This window comes from Aythya fuligula, chromosome 1 (genome assembly GCF_009819795.1).
Source record: "Aythya fuligula isolate bAytFul2 chromosome 1, bAytFul2.pri, whole genome shotgun sequence".
In the NCBI taxonomy this organism is placed as follows: Eukaryota; Metazoa; Chordata; class Aves; order Anseriformes; family Anatidae; genus Aythya; species Aythya fuligula.
This window is the reverse complement of record NC_045559.1, coordinates 84,845,806-84,869,913: the sequence shown is the minus strand read 5'-3', so window position 1 is coordinate 84,869,913 and position 24,108 is coordinate 84,845,806. Positions and strand designations below refer to the sequence as shown.

General features: G+C 43.0%; 1 protein-coding gene across 1 annotated transcript in view; it reads left to right on the top strand.

The window, feature by feature from the left end:
- The window catches only part of GTF2E1 (general transcription factor IIE subunit 1), a 45,240-nt gene that overhangs the window by 4,240 nt on the left and 16,892 nt on the right, over positions 1 to 24,108 (top strand). The window contains exon 2 of the mRNA XM_032207931.1: positions 3,787 to 4,264. Within this exon, the coding sequence (XP_032063822.1) occupies positions 3,817 to 4,264 (448 nt within the window). The 5' untranslated portion in view covers positions 3,787 to 3,816. The remainder of the gene's footprint in view (positions 1 to 3,786; positions 4,265 to 24,108) is intronic.

Here is a 24,108-nt window from a genome sequence, read left to right as displayed (position 1 = left end):
ATGGATGCACGTCCATTAAAACCTTGTTAGGAGATGTTATCGTATTTCTTTGCACATGTAATTAATTCAGGTTTGACTTACTGCTTTGACGGGAGGTGAAATCACTGCTTAAGAATGCAGGGAGCGTCCTTTGCTTTTGAATCTTAAAATTACACTCCTGCGACATTGGATTAACGTTTGTGAGCTGGATCTTGGCTGGTGAAGGGTAGTGAGGATTTGGAGTTCATGTGCTGTGGCCTGGGATTTGTCATGGTGAGGTGATAAAATTTCTAGAGCAACACTGCTAGATCCTGGCCTGGTGAGTTCTGATGATGGTAACACACTTTCATACCACTGCCCTGTATCCCATCACTTAGGTGAGAATGTAATTAAGAATGCTGTTGCAAAATCCAGCCTTCATCCTACAATACAGATCTTGTTTGAGGCCTGATGCCTGAGTGACCAAAGGCAAGGGCTTGGTGTCATATAAAAACTTGTTTGACCATGTGTCCGTACTGGTGCTTAGAGCTAAGGTGGTGATGTTCAGCACTGTTGACTTTCACGTAGCAAAGGTTGGCCAGGGTGTTCTTTGACAGCTTATTTTCTTTATTTTCCTTAAAGCTGACGTTAGTCAGTTTTTTCACCCAAAGACTTTCTTTTGCAGGATTTAGAATTTAATCCTTGTTAACCAACTCCTTGAAATGGAGTTTGATGGGGAAGAATGGTTTGTGGTGTTCTCTTGTATTTCCATATATCCATGCCTGGAAAAAAAAGCAGTGTTACACTCGAGACGACAGCTATTACCTGAGGATAAAGAGGAGTTGGATATGACTAGAATTTTCTAGTAAAGGAGATGAAATAGTATGAAACCTCCTGGCCTCGCTAGATGGAGGGGAAAGAAATCTAAGCATTTGGCACTAAGAAATTGTATCGAATCTTTCCCTTGGTTTTCAGCAGTAGTTAAAAGTACGTAATCGTACAGGAGGTTTTGTTTATTAGTGCCTTGCATTATTTGTTTATTAGTGTCTTCTAGGTCTAAATGTAAGATTTGAGTGCGTTGTTCAGGAAATTGTACCTTAAACCTGTTGGAAAGTGGCTGTGGAAATCTGCAGCTGTCTTATCAGTGAGATTTTAGCAGAGAAAATGCTTCCCATCAACTCTCAGGCGATGCATTGAGAGTGAGATGTGCTTGCTTAGAATTACAGAAACCACTTTCTGCTTTTTTTTCCCCTTTTAGTAACAATTGATGTTCTGAAGGTCACTCTGCCCACTAAAAGCTTCATTCCCAAGCTTTTCTGCAAGGACTTCATAGGGGGAAATGAATTGATCAGGAGGGAGATTTTTGCTTGTTTTGAGGATCAACACTTAGAAACCTTTTAACTTCCAAAATTTGTCTTTTTAATTCACTTCTAGGGTGCCAAGCGTGACTTAAAGTTGATCTTTTTATTAATGTCATTCCCTGCCTAAACTTTGAATAAGTAGAATTAATCAGTTTAAATAAATAAAGGCTTCTGGCTAGACTCTGCATGGACATAGTTGTGTAGTCTCTGTACATTGCTGGCAGTTTCAATCAAAACCAAGGTTTAGCTCTAATTGATTGTAAAATTGTGAAAATACCAACATAACGAAACGGATTTGCAGGCACAGTGTCCTGTGACTGTATTCAGATTGACTCTGGCTTCTTTAAAAAAAAAAAAAAAAAAAAAGTGTTTTCAGTACTGCATGGCTAACTCATCCTGGGGCATCCTTGATTGCTGACACTTTTATCTTTACCTAGCTTAATGCAGAGCTCCATTAAAAATGGCCTTTGTGCGAATTAAACCGTAATGCATGCAGAGAAGGCAGACTCAAGAAATGTGTGCATCGTGGCTAATTCACGCTGGGATAAACATAATTGAACTTCCTTGAGGGGAGGGAAGTTGGAGCTGGACATCCAAGCATTGTCTTCTGTAAGCTCTTCTCAGGCTGCCATCAAACAGCAGATTTGGTGAAGTTCATTTCAATTTGAGCGCTGTGAGCAACACTTGGCGTTAAGACAGAGAGAGAAAAGCTGAGGTGGGAAAGTATCTTAAAAGAAAATAATAAACATGTTTTTTTGTATTCAAAAGGCAGAAAAAAAGAAAGCAGTGCAGCCTTAATTTATTCAATAGCATGCTCCACAATGCAAAGCCTGATTGCTTTGTAGTTGCTCTGGCCATAACCCTTGAGAGGAACGTACCTCAGTGCAGAGGAGGGTGGGGGCTGAAGAGAAGTGAAGCTTCAGTAGGTAAGGTTGCTTAAAGGTTTTGAGGGGGAAGCATTTCTATAAGTGATAGCAAATTTGTGAATAGACTGAGCTGATGGAAGTGTGTCAGCAGCTGCTGGGTAAATGTAGAGTCGTAAATGCTAGAATGGTTTGGGTTGGAAGGGACCTTGAAGCCCACCCAGTTCCACCCCCCTGCCACGGGCAGGGACACCTCCCATCAGCCCAGGCTGCCCAAAGCCCCATCCAGCCTGGCCTTGAGCACCTCCAGAGGTGGGGCATCCACAGCTTCAGCCCTTTGATCACCCTTGTGGCTCTCCTCTGGACTTGCTCCAACAGCTCTGTATCCTTTGTGTGCTTGGGGCCCCAGAGCTGAACACAGGTGGGGTCTCACGAGAGCAGAATAAAAAGGGGAACATCACTTCCCTCGCCCTGCTGGCCATCCTGCTTTTCGTGCAGCTGAGCATAAGCCTGGCTTTCTGGGCTGCAAGTGCACGTTGCTGGCTCATGCTGAGCTTCTCATCAACCAACAGCTGAGGTCCTTAGCAGAGCTGCTCTCAATCCAGTCTCAGTTCTGGGTTATGCCCGTGGCAGAGGTGACAATATGAGGAATTCCTTGCATGATCTGATTCTATGTATTGATCTTTGTATGGCACAGGGTCATGCAGTTGATATGACTAGTTGTGGCACTTTACGTTGAGGTAAAGAAAAAACAAAGTGAAAATACAGTATTTCAAAATCTGCCTTGTCACAGCACAGTAAGTTTATGAAGTATTTATCTCTTAAACAGAATCTTGCTGTGTTCAGTATGTCTTGAACTTTGCTTTGCTTATCCTGTTGCATTACACGCGGGCTTCTAAGGGCTGAACATGGGACTTCAAATGCAGGATCAGTCCTGTGGAAGGACACGTGTGTCCACCTGTGATCAAAGCTCAATTGGTCTGTTAGGTAGTGATTGATAGTGCTAATAGTTTTCATGCTGCAGACAGCTGACCAAGATGTACTTATCAGAAAGTAAGGAAAAAGCCTGTCTCTTCTGATGGGAGCTTTTGTTTGAAAGTGTACCTGTCTGTACTAGCAAGCTGTCCTCACATAGTGTTGCTATCCAGTGATGTTTGAGGAACAGAAGCAGGCAGGGATATTTATAATGGGATGGAGGGACATGCAGTAGGGCTATAGACCTATCCCACTTTCTTGGGCCATCCGAGGTCCTTTTTTGCTGTAGTCTTTCCACCAGGACACAAGTCTCAGCTGATCCTGAAGTTCTGTACTGGACTCAGCTTCGAGAGAGTTTTCTTATTCCAGCTTTGGGTAGAACTGAAATCTGCTGAATGTTGTGGTAGCAATTTGCGTGCTTTTGTTTTCCATCATCCTGTTATAAATTAGAAGTGCCATTTCCAAATTCTACTTCTGTAGAATAGATATTAACAACCAAGGGGAAAGATCAGGGTTGGGGAAAGGGAAACGGAGAACATCCCATCCTTTCCTTAGCTGTAAGAAAGATGCATGCAAACTGCTGAAGTCAGAAGACTGGTTATGAATCCATCTGCCTTTTCTCATTGCAGTTTACATGAAGCTCAAGCTCTGAACCTGCTATGACTGACCCAGACGTCCTCACTGAGGTCCCTGCCGCTCTCAAACGCCTTGCCAAGTATGTTGTGCGTGGGTTTTATGGCATTGAACATGCTTTGGCTCTGGACATCCTCATCCGAAACCCCTGTGTGAAGGAAGAGGACATGTTAGAGCTCCTGAAATTTGACAGGAAGCAATTGCGGGCTGTCCTCAACACCCTCAAGGGTGACAAGTTCATCAAATGCAGGATGAGGGTCGAGACGGCTCCAGATGGGAAAACCACCCGTCACAACTATTACTTCATCAACTACCGCCTGCTGGTTAACGTGGTGAAGTACAAGCTGGACCACATGAGGAGGAGGATTGAGACGGACGAAAGGGACTCCACCAATCGCGCCTCTTTTAAATGCCCCATTTGCTTCAGCACTTTCACAGACCTGGAGGCCAACCAGCTCTTTGACCCCAGGACAGGTAAGATACAGTAACAATGCTCTGGCTTTCTCCTTCCTTAGTGCCAGGCTTTAAGGAAAGTCTTAGGATAATTCTCCTGAGCTTGGCAGAAGGTCGAGATAATGTTTCTGCATGTGGTAAGTGTCTGAATATCAAAGTACTGTAAAAACGTTGCACAAAAATAATGTCATGTTTTACTGCCCCACTGCTGTTTGTTTTGGTAATGGTTGCAGTGGTTCTTGCAGAATCTGTACAGGCAAATAGCAATTTTGGTAAAACGCTTGGTGGTAAGCTGAGTGACAAGCAGTAGAGAAATGGAAGTCTTACCCCAATCAAACTCAAGGTTGAGTAAGGGGAGCTGTCCTTTTTGGAAGAAGCTGGCTTTTTGGTGTAACCTGGTCTTGCCTTTAAAGCTGCATGACTTCTTGTTTGCAGAGAGGACACACAAATCATGGAGTTTTATATGCAGGAAATTTGTACTATAGATATGGGCATGCGGGGAGTGAACTGTTACTGTTTAATTTGCTTCTAGCCATTTCATTATGCTGTACAACCTGGCTTCCCTAGTGTAAACCATTCTCACGGAAGTTAAATTAATTCCAGACTTGTCTGTGCTTGGGAGTAAACAATTTTTTTTGCCAAGTGCGTGCCTCAGTGGAGGTGTGTATCTGTCTCATGCATACAAAAGCAGAGTCATTCCTGGGTGTCAAAGGGGCAGGCAAAATGCTTTGTGTCTTCTGTGCTAGGGAATAAAAGGAAAAACACCTGCACCTGATGAGATCCTACTTTGCCTCTCTAATCTGGGTTTATCCTGGGGGGAAGACAGGGAGCAGAGGTTGGGTGTCAGGCCTCTACCTTCTGAACTAGTTTCTTGGTGCTCTTTAATGTTTCCTTTTAAATTCTTTCTCCTGCGGACAGCTTTCATTTTTTTCAAAGTTACGTTGCAGTGGATTGTGTTGGCCACATGCCTCCACTGCCCTCTGGAATCTCCTCTTAGAAAAGACCTGAGACCCATTCGGGTCTCTTGCAGAGAGAACTCTGGAAGAGGTGTGGAGGTTCCAGGTTCACTGGACTGTTCCAAGGATGCCTTTGCCCTTAAGTTGAAAGGCAAAGTTGGAGGATAACTGAAAGCCTCACAATTTCAGTCAGGGCTGACCTGGGCTGCAGCCACATTAATAAAATGTTGTGAATCAAAACGCAGGGCCAAAGAGGTCCATGGAGCAGGTAGAGCATGGAAAGCATCCTCTCTGCTAGGCTATGCCAGGCTGCACTTAAAATGGCAGTCAGCTTCCCTTCCCTGACAGTGATGGTAGGAAGGTTTTGAGCCTCTCTGCCTGTAATCGTTCTGTTTCGATTTGTGAAGCGTGACTTGTGAGCTCTGTCCGTACCTCGGGTTTGTAGTGCTCTTCAGTTACCACAGCATCAACCTGTCTCTCAGCTTTAGCAGAGGTCTGGTTTGTATAGGTTACCTGTAGGGTACGGGCCCTCAGATGGAGGTCTTGCTTCAGATCTGTTTTACTCCATTTGTGAGTATAATTTCTGAAATAATTTTGAAGAAAAAAAAAAACAAACACAAAACAACAACATCAAAAAATAATTTTAAAAAATGGGAAAGACAGCAGAGATTTTTGTAGGTTGGTTGTTGTTGTTTTTTTTCCCTGTAAGAAGTTACTGAGGACATGCAGAAGCGAGTATTTTCCCAAGTCATATTACCTATGTACTTTACTGGGATGTGCAGTGCTGTACCTGTGCTGGGTTTGTAGCTTCCCTGTGCCTTGACGTTGGGAACTTGCATGAGAATCTCTGGCCATCTTCTGTCTTTTCTTCTGCTTTCCTGGAACTCAAAAACACAGAGCATTTTTAGTCTTCTATGCCAAATGATGTAAGCAATGCAAAATAAGTTCAGTTAATGTTCTGACTGTACTTGGAGAACTGGTAATAAAAATTAATAACATTCATAGCTTTCACTTGGGTGAATTCTGCTCTTAGTGCAATTGAGATGTAACCAGTTGGCCTTATGCAGCTAGGGTTGGGCTTTACTGTAGAGTCCTGCAGTGATGACTTGGAAGTTGCATCTATCTTTCCAGGCCTTTCCTGTATAAGAAGGTGAATAACCTAGAGTCCTGCAGAAGAGAGTATTTTTGTGTATGGAAAGATTGGACTCGTTTCACACAGCTAATTGCAATTAAAAACATGTAGGAAGAACTTTTGATTCATAAGGTTTCAGATTTCTGTTCTATCTATTGACCTGACAGCAGGCTCGTCAGGAATTGCTTCAGACTGGCCTCCTGCACTGAGCTGACAGTTCTCACCCACTTTGAATGTGTTGAGATCTACAGAAAGAAAAAAGCTAATGCTACGTGACTGAAGTGTTACTTTGAGCCCCGTGTTTCAGGAGGGTTGATTGAGAAAGGAAAAAGATTGTAGTCTTCCTAGAAGATCCTGTTATGAACGCTTGAAAAACTGATCATTCCTTTTCCTTTGTGTCACCGACTGCAGTCTGACCTGTGCTCTGATATTTCATAGCTTTGTTCTGCATACATGCTAGCAATCACCTGCAGCTGCTATTGTGATGAAGCCTCACGCAGGTAGAAAGCTGCAGCCATTCCCTTAAACAAGGTAAGGGCCCTCTCTTGAGGCAGAGATGTACAAGAAAAAGATTAATTGAGTTACAGTAAGAAAAGTCAAGTGTTAAACGCGTGCTGTGAGTAACAGAGCCGAACTGGCTGCTTCCTGACCTGGGCTGACAATGGACACTGACATAAGTTGCTGGTATGACTTTCATCTGCATCTTCCACAGACTTTGGGGAAGATTTTTCTTCTTTGTGCTTTTAAGTGTAGAAACTACAGAAATTTCTGTAGGGCAGTTCTTGAAATTTTAGAGCAATCTAAGCAATTAGATGCTATCGTGTGGATTGGTTTTAAAAAAAATAAAAATCTCAGAGGTTTGAATATGTGCAAGTATGTTCTGTGGAGGCTGGGAGGGGGGATCCAAGGAGCTGCATTGTCTCACCCAGTAGAGGGAGCTGTCTTCTTTCCTCTATATGTACAGGCTTGGGTTGATTAATTTGTTGAATGTCACAAAAATAGAAATTTTTTTCATGGATGTGTGTTCTGTAGCATGATTAAGTGGGTCTGGTTGAGGAAGATCTGTAATGTATCCTGTTCTCATACCATAATCATATTTGTAAATCTAGGGTAGTGTTGGAGTTGCCTGTCAAATTCAAGGTCAGTTTGAAAGAAACTGTGACTGGAAACTGGAATAGGGAGAGTGGGGCTGAAGTGAAGGAGTGAGAGAAACAAGATCCTGAAGTGCATTACAGTGGCTGATACTAAGCCATGGATTTCCTTATGTATTCTAAATACTGAACTGTATCAGGATATCCAGCAGGAATTGGAAATATGATGCTGTTGCAATGTTTTTAATTGTGGCTGTACTTGCTAGAGTCTTTTTGGGAATGATAGCAGCTAGGAACTTACCTGCACTCTGCCCTCACACAGTTTGGTCCTGGTTTGGACCAAATGAATGACTTTGGGTATGGCTGCCCTACTGCTCCTGAAGGCGCACTGTAGTAGGAGTTTCCTGAGTATCAGAGTCTTACTCTGTGTGCTGATACCAAATGTAATCTGGGAAGAATGGATTGAAAGTGCCAGTATCAGTTTTCTAGAAGGGGAGCCAACACATTGAATTTCGCTTTAACCCCACTTGTTTTCCTGTCACTCATGTAATTTGTGTACTTCATAACAGACTTGCATGGAACATGTTCAGAGGCTGGCTCTCTCTACCTGTCACGAGGCACCTCACTATCACATTCATGCATTCAGCTGAGCTTTTGTATGATTTGAGCCCTGTTACTGAGATGGGGAATTTGACCAGTCCTTGATTTTTGCCTTGGTCTTGTGTGTAGATTTCTGGAGCCACTGCCGGCTCCTTGCTTCATCCCCAGTGAGCTATTCAGAACACATCTGACTTCTCTCCTTGTTCTGAATTTCTGCTTCCTCAGGCAAGTTCTTCCACTATCTTCAAATCTTCCTGATCTGATTCAAATTGCTTCTGAGCCTGTTCTGTTATTTTTTCTTATGTTCCCCCTTCTCCCTGTTTGTTTTGTTGTTGTCTTTTTTTCGCCTTTTTCTTCAGGAGCTCCCTTGCCCGTTTCTGGTACATCTTTGTATTCTCTCCCTTTCAGCCATTAGAAAAAAAAAGAAATCCTGAAGAACGATTCATTCCACATATTCATGCTATGTAGTCAATCCTGTATTTGTTCTTTTTGCTGTTGATTCTTGTTCTTTAGGTCGACTAATTTTTCAGAACAGGCACTCTGGTTAGCTTCATTTGCCCTGTACTGCCATGTATGTGCTATATCATATTACTACTACTACAGTTCACAGCTTTACCTGCCCAAACCAGGACTTAATCTTTGTAAATTGGCATACCAGAAACTTTCCCTGAAAAAGAAACAGTTGAGAGCAAGTCAGTTTGTAACATCACATTCTCTGAAGATTTTTTTGTCTTTTAGTTAGCTTCCCAACTGTATGTAAACCCTTCCGTGTGACTTTTCTTGACTTTACAGGCACATTTTCCTTGTCTGTGCTCCCACATAAAGCTTTTGGCAAATGCCAACAGAGGGAAACTGCCCATACTCCACTTAGTTTCACTGTTTCTATTCAAATTTCTGGCAAAAGCTGCAAGAGTGCTCCTGTCAGCTTTATTCTGCTTCAGAATGATAAGGCCTGGAGCTACAGGGAAAGAAAAACTGAGAAAAACATCAGAATTAATGCAGGCTTTTCTGAAAGTAAGAATACTCTTCAGAATGCCTTACAAGGGATTTGTAGATTATATCTGCAACCTGAAGGGGATGAGTACAAGCTGGCCGCTTCTTCTCATGTACCCTTTGGTCCCCCTGTGGGTCACTCAGCTTGATGGAAAAACGGGTGGCAGTAGTGCTGGAGCCGGTGCTGTGCTGAACGTGAGGGCTGTAAGGGCCTCTTTGGAGGCAAAATCAGAGACTCAGTGGAGCTGTTGCCTGTAGACTGCTGGCAAACTGATTCCCTGTATTCCAAATTGTCTTCTGGCTGGTGTGCTGTCTCTCTCTTTTTTTTTTTTTTAATCTATCTGATAAATGCAAGCCCATATTTATAGTATTGATAGCATTTTTGTCTGCAAAGAACATCGTATTATTAGCAGTGCAGGAAATAGTTGCCCTTCAAGTAACGGTTATCACTTTAACTTTTCTTCTGGCTTTGCAAATTGAAATAGATAACAATAAGATCTCTAGGATCTGTGAATGTTGCAAAACCATTTGCAGTGATATCCTGAAAGCTGGACTGCAGCGTTCCTATCTTTTACTCTATTAACTCGCTGTTCTTTTGAAACTGCATGCTTGGTAATAGCGTCTGCAGAGTGTCAGCCTTATGGGCACGGGCATCTGTTTTTCACTTGGATCAGGAGCACGTCTAGGATCCTGTTACTTGTGTGGTGTTTCTACAGCTGGATGCAATTTGAGGGAATAGTATGTGGGCCTGCTTGGTGTTGCGGCTCCATCTTCTTGGTTGGAGTGTTTTTAAAACAAACAAAAAAAATAAATAGGAATTTCTTTGGATACTACTTCTGTCCACTTAGGTCTTCCTGTGCTTGCTGTCTGGCTCAGCCTGTGCATAGTAGGACAGGAGGAAGAACCCCTTCAGTTTGGAGCTGCTGACATTGTGCTAATGAGCTGGAGTAGAAATGGCTCTTATTAAGAAGAGGAAAGCATTCCTCTCCCAGTTTTATACTGAATATGTATTAAATCATCTGGTACTTCTGAACGATCAATAATTTGTCTAATGCAGTCCTTTTTTTTTTTTTGGAATGTTTAATTTACCTTTTCAAGAGAGAAATGTCTTTGACTGTTCAGAAATCGTTACAGCATTTTTCATGCAATTGGGCTAAAAGCAGCCAGCACAGTGAGATGAATGAGTAACTCATGGTGCTCCTCGAGGTAACACCAAGTGCTTCTGAAGGTGCTTTTTTTTTTTTTTTTTTTTTTTTATATTTAAGATACTAGATTGCTCCCCTTCTCTTAATTGCAAACCCAGGTCAGCAGGAAGGGAGAACTATAGCATGAAATTCAGTGTGATGTTGTTTTTCCGTAATGCAGCACGTCAAATTTGGTTGACACCTTTTGAATTTTCTGTCTTTTGCTGCTTAAACTATGCCTGCGAAATACACATACGCGGACAATTCTGCATATACACTGCAGCCTGTGATCAGAGGGAGCTACAGCATTGCCGTGCCCTCAGAGCACCCTCCCTGCCTCATTCTCCCCTGACACCTGCTGTGCCCCCTGACAGAGCTGATTAGCTTGTTTGCCATACAGTGTGCTTGAAACTGCTGACTGGGTCCCTGGTCTCTCTGCACAGCTGTGCAAAAGCCATTGCCTTTTTCTTTTTCAAATGAAGACCTGCAGTGTGTTTGCTCCCCAAGCGCTGCTAATTGGGCAGAGGTTGGAGGCCTGAGTGTGTCCATCCCATATGGAAATAGGTCTCGGAGCACATGTGCCAGGTAGGCATGGTGCTGGTGCATTGTCAGTGCTGAGATGGCACAGAAATGCTATGCTTATGGTGGGCAAAACCAGAAAGCTGCAGTGAAGCAACAGCAAAGTGGAGCAGGCATCTCTGTCTCAATCTTTCATGAGTCTGTAGACAAGCCTTATGACGTTGGGAACTAGGTGGTAACGGGGCTTTCCCACCAAATGCTTCATTGTGTAGGTTTCATTAGCTTCAGTTCAGCTATTTGCAAGTCCTAGAGAGTGAGGTGCAATGGCAAAGTAGCTTTGGTCATCTAGCAGTTCTTCAAGACGCCTGACAGTATGTTCTGAAGCTGTCTTTTGGAGCCCTGAAAAAAAATGCAGTTAAACCAAACGGATGTAGACATAGTCTTGAAAATGTTGCTAAGCTGTACACAAGCCCTAGAAGACAAATGAAAGATGCCTAGAGTGATTACCTAAAACCAATTCCATGTCTAGAGGAGTTTTGACTTGTTTTGAGTATGAAAAGTAGGTCCTCTGGAAATGAGGAGACATTTCTGCTCAGAAAGAGCGGTCAGGCATTGGGACGGGTTACCTGGGGAGGTGGTGGTGTCACTGTCCCTGGGGGTGTTCAGGGAAAGGTTGGATGTGGTGCTTGGGGACATGGTTTAGTGGGTGATATTGGTGGTAGGGGGATGGTTGGACCAGATGGTCCAGGAGGGCTTTTCCAACCTTAATGATTCTATGATAAATAGAAAGCATAACATCATGGAGGGTGGGGTTTTTTGCTTTTTTATACTTGAAAGGTATGTGTGTGTTGTTTTGGTTTTTTTTAATGTGTTGAAAAGAAGGTCAGAGTTGGTCCTTAGTGTCGCTCAGTTCTGTGTTTAAGGGGTGTGCATCTGAACCTTAATCTGCGAGCTCGGACAAGTACCCTTTGCCACTAATCTCTTGCACTGTCTGAAAAATTAACAACTTCCCCTCTGGCAGCATTCAAGCTGTTCTTTCTGTTATCATGGCAGTTCAGACTCACTTTCCAGCTTACGAAGAAATATCAATTGTATGAATGAGTGAGAAACATGGGGTTTCTATAGCGATCTGATCAATTGTGCTGCGGGGGTGCCAATGAGAACACGGTTTCTCCTAGCCAGTTTCCAAAGCAGCTGAGTATTGCGAGGCAGAAGTTGCTTGCAGAAGCACGCCAAGTGAAACTGCGGCAGGTGTCCTGCTGAAATGCTTGATAACTGGCAATAATGCCATCACTGTACATGCCAAACGTACACTTCTTGCAGTTGCAGTCCACGTGTGCCCTGCCAAATCACAAGATCTGCTTCCTTTCATTTACAAGAGTAAGCATTAGTTGTGTCCCGGCCAGATTTGCTCGGGGTCTTAAATGTGGAGGATGGAGTTGAGGTCACCGACAGCAGCCTCGAGTTAAAAGCAATATTGAATTTGGTCTTAATGGAAAGCTGCTGGTTCCTTCTACCCCTCTGATGTTTTGGGACAAGAAATTGGAGGGCTGATTTTCCAAAGAGTGGGTGACTGCTGTGAAGCTGCGTGCGTTCGTGTCGCAGGTAATGCTGATGTCAGTAAATCTATGGAGAAATACGGGCACAGCATAGATGCCTACAGCGAAGTGACTTGAAAAAAGGTGGGGGGAGGCACGCAAGTGCAAATTCTGCTAGAGAATCCTTTACCTACTTCATGTTGGTTGTTGTTACTATCTTTACCCAAAAGTGCCAAAACTTGCACAATGAAATGGAGAACCCCCAGGGTGTGCCAGTGTTGGACAGTCTTGCGTTTAAACTACTTGAAGGGACAAAACTGCTCCACAAGCAATGGTACTCATTCTGTTTCCTACTATGTTTTCGGAGAAATAGGTGCAGTTGGGATGGCATGTAGGTAGGCTGTTCATCGCTTCCTTTTTTGTTCTTGAGTTCCGTTACAAAATAAAGCCACAAATAAGGTAAGGTTTAGTGTTGTTGAACATGCTGCTAGTCACTTATCAGCTCTGAATGTGAACATTTCTGTTGGAATTTGTTGAAAGCTTAGCACCACCAGGAACAGTTCATGATATCTAGCTTGTCATTGTCAAATAGTGTAAATTTCTTAATTTCGGTTCCAGAAATGCAGAAAAAAAGTCCTCTTCTGTCACCATACAGCTGCTCATAAACACATTTCTCCCTGTGTTTATCAGTCTTGCTTTAACCGTGGTAGTGATTCTGTGTAGCCTTCATCAGTGACTTCATGTGAACGTCCTGCAGCGTATAAGATTTTACTCTTGAGAGCTCTGTCCTGCTGCACAAAACACTCAACTCTTACTTTGGGAAGTGATTATCCTTTTCCCTGCATCATCCCCCACAACTGTGGGCTGAAATTGAAGCAGAAGAACAAAACTCTGCTTGGAGCTTTCATGCTGATGTATTTACACCACTGCTGTCCCCCGGGAGAGTCAAGGTTCACCATTTTCTTTTTCTCTTGTCCTATACTAGATTATGGGTCTATGTGCTTCTTCCTCATTCTAATTACACTCCTTTTTAATTAAAACGCGTTTCCCATACTCTGCAAAAAGGAGTAGAGGATATTTTTTCTGTTAATACGAGAAGATGTGTTTTGGCTGGGTCTTTGCACTGTTAAGGTCTCAACAGTTAACAGAAATTGTTGATGTTTGAAAGAAAAAAATCTGTGTAGCCGTATTGGCTATGTAGATAAGAGAATTAATGATTTTGCTGCTGGAGGATCAAGCTTTATTGTCACCTGGAGGTAACAGAAGCTTTCTTGCTTCAGAAATGTGAGATTTGGGGAGGAAGAAAGATGAAAATGAGAGTGGGAGATTAGGGGGTGGCAAGTGCAAGACAATATTCATTTTAGAAGATAAGCAATCCTTTTGCTGTTCCACCCCAATGTGCTCTTCAGGGAAAAGCAACGGTAGCGAGAGGCATGAAACCTATTTGGTGAAGATTTGCATTTCAAAAGGATTGGCAAGGCTTTTAATTCCCTCCATCAGGAATGGCCAGGAAAGGCATTTCATCAGAACACAGCATCGTGTCTTCAATGATTAAAGGAAATCTGGGAGTCGGAAGGAAATAGGCAGCTGCTTTGGCAGAACAGGAGCAAGCTCAGTAATGTAAAATAGCTCAGATAAAGCCCATCTGAAAATGGATCATGGAAAAAAAAAAACAAAAACTTCCCCTTCACAGTCAAACATTTTCTTCCTCTGAAGCTGTTCAGTAGTCTTATTCTTATTCTCCTGCTTGTTCCTGAGGAATTAAATGTGCCTGATTCGCTTCTTGGTCGCACTGCCATGTGGTGCTAAGGCAGGCTGTCTTTCCTGTGTTACCTTCGCTGTTGGTCTCCACTGGTGTGGCCCCGCTTGCTGAGAGGATTAAACTGCCCTGCTCCTGGGCACGCTCTCACTGACAAGAAGAAAAATGTGTTACAGTTCTACTGCAAGACTGACTATGAACCCTAATGTCAGTGTTTATGGGAATATCTGAACGCTGCAGTTTTAAGTTGTGAAGAGATCATTAGCAACTTCGGGATATAATTCTCTGGAGTCAAGAGAAGAGACCTGCTTTTTTATTTCCATAATAATTGCATTCAGTTGGTGAAGCTGGTCTTAAAAGGCGTTTGCTTGCCTGTCCTCGGGCCTCAAGCAAAGCACCTATAGTACACCGCTGCAGTGAGTGGAGGACAAGGTTATAGCTTGACCATAAAAGACAAAGGATTAGGTGATTTGTGATGCTTCATTCAACCTGAGATGGAGGGATGGCTGTCTTAATTGTTCTCTCTGCTTTGCGAACAAGATCATAGGAATAAATCACGTTTATTGCTGGGAACAGACTACATCAATTTTACAAATCCCCATTTTTATATGAGGAGTCAGTAACAGTTATAATTAAGTTGGCCGGTATATATACACAAATACTCTTGTAAAATCCTTAAAAATATATGTTGCAAAGGAACTAATGAAGCAAGAAAAACGAAATAATCTTCATCTGCTATATTTGGTTTTATATAAGCTAAAATTTTCAGAAGATGCTGTTTCTGTGCAGAAGAGCTGTCTCTGTATTTGGCTTGATTCTTTGGGGCATTTTAAGGTATTTAACTCAAGGCAGGCTGTGCTCAGCACAATTACCATACATTTTTTACGCATATAATTTTTTTATGTAATGACCAAACCTTGGGTGGCCACACCAGAACGTTTCTGCCGAGGTGTGTGTTCAGCCTGCACCTCGTCCGTCCTGCTGGCCAGGGGTTTGTGGCTGGTAAATGCCTTGGTGGTTCGTCTTAGCCTGCCTGGAGCTGAAAGCCCTAACTTGTAAAGCAGACAGGAACTTGCTGCTTTCAAGGAATGAAGGTCACTCTGCAGCTTAATATTATCTCTGAAATGAAATCCTAATCATGTCAATCTGTTGTACATTCGGTAGTCTGAGTGTTAAGGGTTTGCTGCCTTGTGTTATCAACTCTGCAGCGGTGACAGTCTCATCTAGGGACAAATGGCTTCAGTTGTGAAAACAGAAGATGCAGCAGAGCCTCAGTTTAACCCATGCTCATGTCAGCATGCAGTCTGGGGATCCTCCTAAATGTTTCTGGGGTGGCTGTCATTCAGGTGCCACAGTAGAAACCTGCAGATTGAACCACTGGGCATGAGCTCCAGAGATCCCCCTTCTACCACATTTGCATGGCTGTATAACTTAACAGTTAAGGTTTCTACCTTCAAAAGGGGAAATATTAGGACACCTTTCTTCACGCTTGCCTGATTTCTCTGGTTAGACTGACAGCTTTGCAAGCAAAGTCTTTCTCAGTACATTTTTTTTTTCAGGGCTCCACTTCTGTGTGACTCTGAGCCTCTAGATCCTACACAAGTAGAACTCATGCCTTAGAAATACTGAGCCTCTGCTAGTCTTCAGCACTGTTGTAAAATTCCTTGTTTGTTGTTGATATTTAACTAGAAGACAACATGTTTGCAAATTTCTGAGATTCTTTTCTCTCTTTCTGTCTTCTTTTGGGTTAAAGACACTTTGGGACAGAAATGAGTCTTTTATGCTCTGCTTCTCTCCCTGTGAAGTACAGCTGATCAGTTCATCGCTGGTCTTATTAGCTGTAAAGGAAAGGAGTCAGAGCTTATCTCTATTTCAATTTTAGATACTACCTCTCTTCTATCAAATAAGTTGAAGTGTTAGAAATGCACTGTGCACAGATTTAACTAACAAGGAAATTCACCTGCCTCCTTGCAGTTGTGCTAATCCTGCTTGCTCTGATGGAAGTGGTTATGGTACTGAGCGTGAGTATGTACTTAAGGAGAAGAAAGGCAAAAGGAAGTAAACAACACATTGGGCCTTCTATATGGAACTTGAGAGCTCAGATATGTGCAATTAACGTCAGTGTGTTCGTTCATAATCAGTTCTGGAAGGAACATTAAGACCCTGTAAGCTTCTCAATATGGGAAATCAGGAACATCAGTTTTAGAAATGTTTGAGAATTCATTTTAGTAGGAGTTTTTTTTTTTTTTTTTCAGATCACTGACTGAATCAGAATATGTGACAATTTCAAATATGCATTTGGTGATTTCTTTTTTTTTTGAAGGCTATATAAAACCACTTTCTTTAATATATGCCAGTGTTTGCATGCAGGTATGCAATACAATTTTTCAGTGTCAAAACATTGATTCATCAACTTGTGATGGCTCTTCATTTAAGAACTGCTGTCAGCTGTGATGCAAAACCCTTCAATACATTTGTGATATGCTTTTTCTTTTTCACATTATAGCAGTTAGAGCTTGAAATTGCTGTCTTACTCAGAAGTTATCTCGTTGGAGAATATCTCTAGTGGTACGGTCTCAATCACAGGCACTCACTTTGATCTTGTCCATATAGGTCCTTGTAAGTGTCCTGAAATTGCAGTGTCTGAAAAATGAAGTTATGGCATACTGTCTTCATCCCCATTCTGCCAATCTCAAGGTGCATTTATACAGCTTATGACTGTCTTTCTTTGGCAGTATGGAAGGGAAGGTGCTGGTACAGGTGAGTAACGTAAAAGTAATGTGAAAGGCACGATGCTTTGGACTTCAGTAAACTTCATCTGGTTGACTTCTGACAATTTCTGTAGTTTGTAAAGACAGCTTTGCATTCTAATTGTGGTTTCTACAAAAAACCTTTTCCAATTCTGTCTCATTAGTACATTTAGTACATTGCACCTGTGTATATTGTTCTACTTTCAAAATCTTTAGTAGAAAGTATGAAATTAAGTGAACCAAGGTAGACCCTTGAAATGCCCTTTCTGGCTCACAGCAAACAGTCTAAAAATGGTGTTCTTCACCTCTTATGCAGTCATTTCATGATAAATTTATCTGGACCTTATTTCTTCAGTTTCTTGATGAGTCTACAAGACAGTTGAATGTCATCCCTTCCCCCCAGTCAAAATATTTTGCTTCCCATTTTTCCTCTTATCCACTAGCACCTCTAAAACTTCAGATTGGGTTCACCCTTTTTCTGTAATAACTTATATTCATGCTCAGTTCCCTCTATACCAGTAATTCTTTTCTGTGTTTTGGCCTCCAACTCCCAGTTTTCCACAAGTGTCATGACATATAGTCTCTAATAAAATAAGCCATGAACCTGAGGTCTCCTCCACCCTTTCCCAGATCTGAATGCCAGCTGCAGGGCTTGCTGCCATCATAGTTGGTAATTTCTGCTTTAGCTCAAGGCACGTGCTATCCCTCACTGAGCTGCAAGAGAGTACCGAATCCTTTTTGGGGGAGGGAGGAAGACAGAAGGACGTCTAGAGCAGGCTTTTTTTTCTCATTATACATAATCTATTAGTCTAGTAATACATGTATAAAAATTCAAAATTGGTTCACGTTAAAAAAAATGAAATTACTGATAGGGTGAGTGATCAAAAAAGCTTGGGGGGGACCAATCAAGCATATTTCTGCAGCTTCATGTTAGTTCCCTTCCCTTCCGAAGAGAACTTCTATCCCTTGCCTAGTGTCAGGATGTTCATCTTGGATTTTTTTTGGGGGGAATCCAAAGCATTATCAATTTGTTATTTAAGGGTTAAATCAGACTTTGGATTTGTTTTTGAATTTGAAAGGCAGTGTTTGGTGTTTTTTTTTTTTTTTTAGAAGGTTTTTTTTTTTTTTAATAAAGTACCCTGATCTTTCACTGACTGCTTTTATCCAAATTCTGAACATTTCTTCTTGCTTTCACTGTAATTTTTTTGTCTGTCTTTCCTTGACCCTGAAGTAAATTCTTTATAAGTGCTCAATGCTTCGTTGAGAAATGGAGAGACACTTCTCTCGCATCTTTGATCCGTATTGCCATGTTTTTGTGGCGTGCATCGAGCAGACAATGAAGAGATGAAATGGGGATGGTTATGACTTTCAAGTGATGAACCATCTGCAAGTTAGTCCTTGGAGCGCACAGAGATAGATGCCACTAACTTTGTAGTGCTGTTCTTCGTCTCGTACCCAAGGAGAACTGGGAGTATTCTGGTTTGGGATTGCAGAGATAACAAGTGATTGCTTTTGTGCCTGCTTCCTGTAATAATCTCTGGTTTTCGTAGTGCATCGAGTGACTGGTGCAGGTGCCAGCAGAGCGAGGTTACGTGGTTTGGGGTTTTGGTTGTGTTTTTTATTCTCTGTTCGCCTCATTTAGTTGTAGCTCTGAGGCAAAACAGCCCCTGGTCCCTGTGTGTTCACATGGAACCAGAACAAATTGCTTCATTCCCTAGATCGTTGTGAGTGAGGTAAAATTAGTCTGAAAATATGTAGAGAGGTCAGAGTTCTGTTAAGAGGAAAGCTAGTGCAAAAGTGTAGAGGATCTTGGATTGAGTAAGTGGGGAAAGACCCTTGAGCTGGGCAGGAAGAGAAGTTCTTCGTCCTTGCACCATAAAAAGAATATTTAATAGGAAAATAAAGAAAACTAAAAACACCTTCCTCTCCATCCACCTTCTTCTACCTCTTTCCCCAAAGCAGCACAGGGGAATGGGGGCTGTGGTCAGTCTTCTAACACTTCGTCTTCATGGTCCCTCTCTGCCCCTGCTCCCCATGGGGTCCCTCCCACGGGTTGCTGTCCTTCCCCAGCTGAGCCTGGGGGCTGCCCACAGGCAGCAGCTCCTCAAGCACTGCTCCTACACAGCTCTGTCCCACAGGGTCCATCCCCCAGGAGCAAACTGCTCCAGCACAGGTCCCCCATGGTGGCAGCTCCCCCCAGACACCCTGCTCCTGCGTTGGCTCCTCTCCATGGGCTGCAGCTCTGGCCCAGGGCCTGCTCCTGTGGGGGTTCAGCTCTGGCCAGGGGAGGATCCCTTTTGGAGCTGGCTGTGGTCTGATGTGGGGCAGCTGCTGAGCTCTTCTCACAGAGGCCACCCCTGCAGCCCCCCCCTGCTACCAAAACCTTGCTGTGTAATCCCAATGTCAGCGTTTTCATGTATAATAAAATGTGCTGGCATTTGCTGGCAGCAAAATGAATGAATTAATTAAAATCCCAATAATTGTGTCAGTGTTCTTCTCTAAAGGAAATAACTGGCAGTGTTACAATGAAGTTTTGTGAAGTTATTCACATACATGAATGTGCATATCCATCCAACTTAGGTTTGTAATTGGTAATAACTTGGCGTGACAAAGCTAGGAAGAGGCTGAGTTGAGACTCCCAGAGTTGCTGCCTTACAGGTTTTCTCTGAGGCTGAGTTGTTGCCATTCTCTTCCCCGAGTCACAGTTGGAATCTGTAAAATCTTTCATTTGCCTCTGCTGCAAAATGCCAACTGTAGGATGGCATTCTTCATTAGTTATTACTGCTGATATAAGAACAAAAGGCAGCCCAAGAAATTAATGCAGCTAACATTTCTCCTATAACATTTCTCCTACTTTGAAGACTTCGGAAGGAAGCTAAAATCAATCTCAATGTTGGTTTTGCTTTAAAACATCATTGCAGAACATTGGATGTTCCCATAGCACAACTGGATAAATGAGAGAGAATTTCTTCCTAAACACAGGCGCTGAAAGTGGACGAGGCATTCATCTCCCCAGCTGGGTGTTTGCAGAGCAGGCGTGCACACCTGAGCTGCTTCCCGAGGCTTTCCTAGCAGAGAAAGGCTTTCCTGACACAGCTTCTGCCTCACCGCCGCTAAAGGGAGCCCTGCTGAGGAGTGAGGTAGCCCGTACGTTCATGTCTGCGCTGTAAGAGTCTTGTGTTCAGTGGGAAGAATCCTTCCGAGCTGTCGCAGGCACCAGATGAAGGCGACGCCTGCCAATTTCGTTCGAAGACTCTGGAGGACCTATTAAAACGGCACATGTTAAAATCAGGCTCACATATGGTCTGCTGTAGTTAAACTTCTCTTTTGTATGGAACAGTCCATTCCGGAGAGACGCGGAGCTGTTGCACAAAAATAGTAGGTTTTGGTTGTATTAAGGAAAAAATATGCATTTCAATTTTGGATTTATTAAAAATAATAAACACTGTAGTATATAAAATAATTAACCTACTACTTTATCAATGACTGGCATAAAACATATTTACCATTCTCCTTTGCTTTTGTTAAAACAACCTGTAGCAAGCTGAGAGCCCAGATACCTTGGCTTAGGTTCTGGATGTTATTTTCAGCGTGAAGGTAGCTTTTGGTGCCTTCTACATCTGTACGTTTTTGTCTTCACCCCTGAAACTGCTCAAAAGTTTCATGGATCAAGAATGTTACAGGTTTGTTGTTGGTGGTTGTTTTTTGTTTGTTTGTTTTGTTTTTTTAGTGGTGGTCACTTATTCAAATTCAAGCTGAATTAAGCTCTCTTCCAGCCCACTCTCCAATCAGCAAGTCCACTCTACCTACCAAAAAGAGAATCCGTGACTTTGAGCATTCCTCCGAAGTAAACACACTAGAAGCAGCAGAAAATAGGATGATGAAGAGCCGCGTGTAGGAATCAACCTGCAGTTCTCTGCTTTTTCTTTTCAGCCTGTGTGTGCTGGAGACTAGGAAAACAGGGCAAGAGCATCATGAGATGTTCGGTGCTGAGTCACGCACGAGATCCTGTGTTAAAGTCAAAATCATTGCTGTGACTTTAAGTTAAACAGGTTAGCAGATGGTCTGTATCAGTCATGTGTAATGTGCTGGTGCAAGTGTTTGCTGTGATTCCAGTAAGAAAGGCACTCAGACGCGGTGAGTTATTGATTAAAATGTCATTTATTGGAGCTAATGAGAAAGAAAAGGAGAACAGATAATATTATGTCCCTTGGGATGCTGGGAACCCCACGTTGTGCAGCACTGGACAGATGGCCAGTAGGGCACCACACAGTGTGCAGAACCTGGTCTCTTCACCAGCATTTTGGTCTTTAGAGTTTGTACAGGATTTTCTTAGAAGAAAACAATTTAATTGATCACTTCAGCTGCTGAGCAGAATAAAGTCTGCATTTGAGCGTGTGGTTTCACTGTAAGATGGTAAGACAAGGGTAGGCACTGGTGGAGTAGTCGCTGGTGCAATCAGGAGCTGCCTTTGGAGTCCTCTCGTGTGATTCACTGGCTGTCCCTTCAGGTACTGTGACCTGGGCGTACGAATTTCATCAAAAGCCTGCTAGAAAAGTCAGTCTTCCCCTTTTTTTTCCCTAATGAAGCATATGCGTTAAGCTGCCACTTTGTTCCCTTGGAATCACTGCAGCATGTGCAGCTGCGCTCCGTTTATCACCACAGGTGGTCATAGGGCAGGATAACGCAGGGTAACATAGCATCATCTCACGCCTTGCATGACATAGTTGTTAATACACACAGCAACCAGCTTCTCTTTTGCTGTCTGCAGCACAGCACTGTGGATTCCTGTTGGTTTCATCCTTCGTGGTGACCAGAGATCATTGCAGTGTGTTGCCTGGACAATTCGCCCTTTCTGCTCCCCCCCTTCTTTAAAACCAGCACAGTACCTTCTACCTGGCTCTAATGAATTTCATAACGTGGATTCCAGAAATTTCTTCATTTGGATTAGCGTTGCTGTCTCCCAGAGCATTTTAACCCTCCTCTGCCCTCTTTTTGTTCATGGAATTTTTTATCTGCCAGTCACTAGAAATGTTAGAGCAGCCTGGTCTGGCCGCAGAGCTGGATCTGGTTTGGGCTGGAGGCTGGGCTAGAGGCCTGCAAAGGTCCCTTCCATCCCGAGCCACCCTACAATTCTAGTCTTTTTCCCATCCCTCACATTTCACCAGCTGCACAAAACTTCAGGCTCCACCTGATTTGTTTCTAAGTTTGTATGACAGCCTGACATCCCTTTCCAAATGTGTCCTCTCCCTGCAGTCTGCTGGTGGCTTCAGCACATCTCAACAGTGGCACGGCCCCAGTGAGTCCATAATTGCCACCTCCTGGACTACACTACTGGACCTGAAAGAGGGTGTGAAGGTGAGCAGGGTCCTGCAGTCACTAGGTGAACCTCCTCACTACCTGACGACTTTCAGAAATGAACCAAAGAGATCCAAAAAGCTTTGATTTTGAAATCTTTCACGGGTCGCAGTCTTGGTTCCTCGGATCCTGCGCTCCCCCCAGGTGTCTCGCAGCCAACACCACCAGCCCTCAGCACATCGCCCCCAGGGGAAGGGCGCCGTCCCTGGTCCCTGCCGCACCGCAGGGAGCAGTGGCTGCTTCAAAATAAATCCGAGAGCAGATGGCGAGGCAGATTATTGTTCATCCTAGGGCGATGATGATGATGTGCCAGCTAGCTGCTGGTTGTCTATCAGAATTAATCAGGAGATGGTGCGGCACATGATCAGCGAAGCCACCGCTCCCCCTGGGAAGAGGGAAGGAAGAGGAGAGAAGCAGTTCTGTAAAATGAGTTGTCAGAGATGCGGTTGTCTCCAAAGATAGGAGAAGTTGCCTGTGAAGGGGAGACTATTTAAAAAGAAAAGCAGGAATGGGCTTAGGGTTTGGGTTTTTATATGCACGCATGCTCTTTTATGTAGCTGCACTATGCCTAGCTCCTAAAAAGCAACTGGGTGCATGTGATCAATTTCTCCCTGCTTTTGTCTCACTGGAATTGTTAAACATCTGAAATAAAAACATTCAAGAGGTTTATAAAACCTTTATGGATAGGAGCTGTACAGATAGCATGAACCACGATGCGAGCATATGCCTGGCTTGGCTTTCTGCTCTGTGTCAGAGGAAAGGACTCGCCGCTCGCTGTGCTGAAAGCACTTCACAAGCATTCACTCCCTGGATACCCACAAAATAAACTAGGCAGAAGCTGACTCAACCCATCGAGCTGAAAGACAGTAACAAAGGTACAGCCTCAGAGTTTTCATGCCTTAGCAGTCTGAAGGGTAGTTTACCCCTGGTGTCTTTCTTCTTTTTTTTTTTTTTTTTTTTACTGTTTGACTAAAGAGGTTAATGAAATGGCATAACAATTAGCAGATGTCGTGTTTTGTTTCATCAAATTAAGAAACAAAAGAGGGAGTACCTCGTGGGTTGTTGTTTCTGTAATGGAAGTCAACAGGAACTTCAGGTCGCTTAGAGGAACTGTCAGTCTATTTTATTAACTCAGTAAAATTTGTTAAACTAAATTTCTTACTCTGTGTCTTCAGCTTCTGTTGCCCAAGCTACTTGTCATGGCACAGCTTTTCCTCCAAAGATACGTTTTTCTGGGGTGTGATTTATGGAGAACTCACGTTACTGTTTCTGAAGATGATTCAGGTGATACATGAAATATTTGGTTATCTGAGGCTATCAGGCATGGACAGTCTACTTAAAGACCACGTTTTATACAAACATACATTGTGAGATACAAAAAGTGGGATGAAATTTGCTTTTTTAACTACTACTCTTTCCTTTTATACTTTTTAAACATCAGCATAGTCCTAGGTTGTTAAAGGGATACTTGCCATGTCAAATAATCTGGGGGCTTTGCCTGTATGTAGCAGTGAGTGAAAGGCAAGGCTGAATTAAGCTTTTTTGGCTCTTATTTTTCAGGTGATAAAATTTGAGATGTTAGCAGTGAGGGGAAATCAACCCGAAGCAGAAATAAGATAGAATGACATGAAGAGAGGTAATCCCTCTGGACTCTGAAAATTTGCAAATGTCAAGGAGGCTTTTTTATTGCTTTGCCTGGCATTACTATAAGCTTCGTCAATATATCTCCTCCACAGCTCCACGAGCGAGACAGCAAATCACCAGCAGGTTATCTGAGACAGCAGGAATCTTGAGGTCAGAGACGTTCTTAAAACACTCCTGATGCCAGCAAGTCCTTCTCTCTTGCTGGTGTTGCAGATGATGAAATAAATTACTGGTTTATCTCTTGTTAGGTATAGGTCAGGCTGAGCTGGAAAATTTGTCTTGCGGGCTTTGTTTCTGATCAATTTTACCGTGTGCCATCGTGGGAGGGCCAACTCTTAGTG